The sequence below is a fragment of the Penaeus chinensis genome, chromosome 38, assembly GCF_019202785.1.
Source record: "Penaeus chinensis breed Huanghai No. 1 chromosome 38, ASM1920278v2, whole genome shotgun sequence".
Classification (NCBI taxonomy): domain Eukaryota; kingdom Metazoa; phylum Arthropoda; class Malacostraca; order Decapoda; family Penaeidae; genus Penaeus; species Penaeus chinensis.
In genome coordinates, this window is record NC_061856.1 from 26,418,691 (window position 1) to 26,421,190 (window position 2,500).

The following is a 2,500-nucleotide window of genomic DNA, read 5'->3' on the forward strand; positions in this document are numbered from 1 at the left end:
GTGTATATATATACATATATATATATATATATATATATATATATATATATATATATATATTTATATATATTCATATATATGTATATGTATATATATATTTATATATATTTATATATATATGTATATATGTATTATATATATATATATATATATATATATATATATATATAAATATACACATACATATACATACATACACACACACACACGCATATATATATATATATATATATATATATATATATATATATATATATATATATATATATATATGTGAGACAAGGGACGAGGCACAGGAGGGGGATGAGGCGAGATTTCTAAAAGGATGGAAACCAGTGTCCTCTGCTAGCCTATACTGGCGTCCTCACCCCAAAGAGCTGATGAAGCGACGTGCCCTTCTCGTTGGCCCAGGGGATCTTGCCGTAGCTGACCAAATCCTCGAGAGAGTCGACGGGCACGGTCACCCTGGGCACGGCAAGCAGAGAGGTGAGCACGCCCCTGTACGCCGAGCTGAGGATGAGGCCAGCCAGGAGCCAAGCGGCGAGGAGGACGCGGCTGCTGGGGCGGCCCGGCGGCCTCTCGATGGCTGCCGCAGGAGAGGAGGAGGATCACGTTCAAGCGGGCGTGCATATGGGTGTGCGTTAGTTGGTGTGTGTGTGTGTATGTGTGTGTGTGCGTTAGTTGGTGTGTGTACATTTGTATGTGTATGTTTGAATAAATGTAGATCTCTGGTGTATGTATATCTATTCCTGTTTATCTTTCTCTCTCTTTTCTATCTGTCTGTCAGTTATTGTCATAACTATTTTTATTTTGATCTGTTTCTACGTCTATCTACCCATCTATCTTTCAGTCTCTCTATTCATCCATCCATCCATCCATCCACCCTACCATCCATCCATTCATCTATCTATCTATTTGTCAATATTATTTATAACTGTCATTTTTTTATAACACTGTAATTAGACAATATAATAAGTTCTGAAGGGGCTACGAAAAGGTAGTTGTTTGCCCACAGCACTGAAAGGATCACAGCCCCAAACTCACGTTCAATGAGCAAAGCCTGCACGACCCAGAGGGGGCGTAAAACAACATCGCCTTGACTGTCCACAGCAGCGTCATCCTTTGGCCTGAAGCACCGTCTGGCCAACCAGTTCATAACAACACCTAGGACGAGTGTAAAGAGGAAGACGGCCCCAAGAGCGACCCATACCTGAGAGGAAATATAAAATTCTGTTCCATGGAGACAGCCTTCAACGGTTCTTTCTGCCAGATAATTACGTACAACTTTCCGGAAGAAATGAATTATTTGTAGGCAAGAGAGCCTCATAACTATGACTTTTGTTTAATCGGTTATAAATATGCTGACCATGTTCCCATGTTCTTTTTTATATATTGTAAAGATATCATCAAATATTAACCATATGTGTGAATGTTCCTGAGCTAAAACACTTCTTCAGCCTTACCTGCCAAGCGAGAGGGTTGGTGAATCCAGCTAAGTCTCTCTCCTGACGTGGCCGCGGCAGGAAGATCCCAAAGCCGTCGACGTAAAGTGTGGATGAGAAGTCCACAACCTGGGCTCGCTCCCACGTCACTCCGAAGGGCCCCAGTGCCATGTCCACTTCCTGAAGGTAGATTATGGGCGTTGATGAACAGTTAGGAGTTAAAGGGATGTTCTTACGGACTCGTCCTTACTGGTGCTTATATTTATATTTGCGTCCTTCATTTTTTCCCATAACGATGCAATCTGATTACATGTTTTAACACCCCTCCTCTAGGTCTGTCGTACACAAACAAGTAGTCTTCACACTTCTCCGTCCTGCGTGAATTTATCATTATCAACCTTCACATATCATCTATTAGTATATATCATTTTTCAAATATGAATATAAATTGTTAATCTATTCTATACCATTTAATTTTCTATAATGAGAAGAGGCGGTAAACTGAACCTTACACCGAAGACCCTCTGGAGAGCCCCGTCTCGGATCTTACCTTCCGCTGACACATGCCGATCATGCCAGTAAAGGAGCCGTTCGGAAGGCCCCGCCCCCACTCCCTGTCCTCGGGCATCACTAAGGTGTACCTGGCATGTGGAAGTTAAGGGAGACATTAGCTGTTGAGTAGCTGTGAACGGAGACCAACAAGCAGTGTTAAATGTTTATATGTTTGATGGCAGAGGGAAGGACCAGAGAAAAAACTTTTCTGTGAAGTAAAAAGAAGGAAAGCTAAAAAAAAGAAAAGACGAGAGTAACTACTAACAGTTTTTTGGATAATCTAGAATATTTGTTTTATAAAGATATTTCGTATCTGGCTTATCTATTTTAAGAAGACAGTGTACCATCTAACAAGACATCAGGATTCACATTAGTCTTTGAAAGATCCATCCAAGTGCATATACAGGAGATCAACTTCGCGTTATTCATTTGTTCATCTATCTGATCTACCTATTTACCTGTTGTGTTTATAAATTCCTTTCTTCTCCTAAACAAAAAAACAAATT

General features: G+C 40.3%; 1 protein-coding gene across 1 annotated transcript in view; it reads right to left on the reverse strand.

Moving 5' to 3' along the window:
• Window positions 1-350: 350 nt before the first annotated feature.
• Window positions 351-2,500, reverse strand: part of LOC125045992 (glutamate receptor ionotropic, kainate glr-3-like) — a 3,067-nt gene continuing 917 nt past the window's right edge. Inside the window, exons 3-6 of the mRNA XM_047643581.1 lie at window positions 1,993-2,083; window positions 1,464-1,622; window positions 1,045-1,210; window positions 351-586 (exon numbers count right to left, since the gene is read on the reverse strand). Of these exons, the coding sequence (XP_047499537.1) occupies window positions 351-586; window positions 1,045-1,210; window positions 1,464-1,622; window positions 1,993-2,083 (652 nt within the window). The remainder of the gene's footprint in view (window positions 587-1,044; window positions 1,211-1,463; window positions 1,623-1,992; window positions 2,084-2,500) is intronic.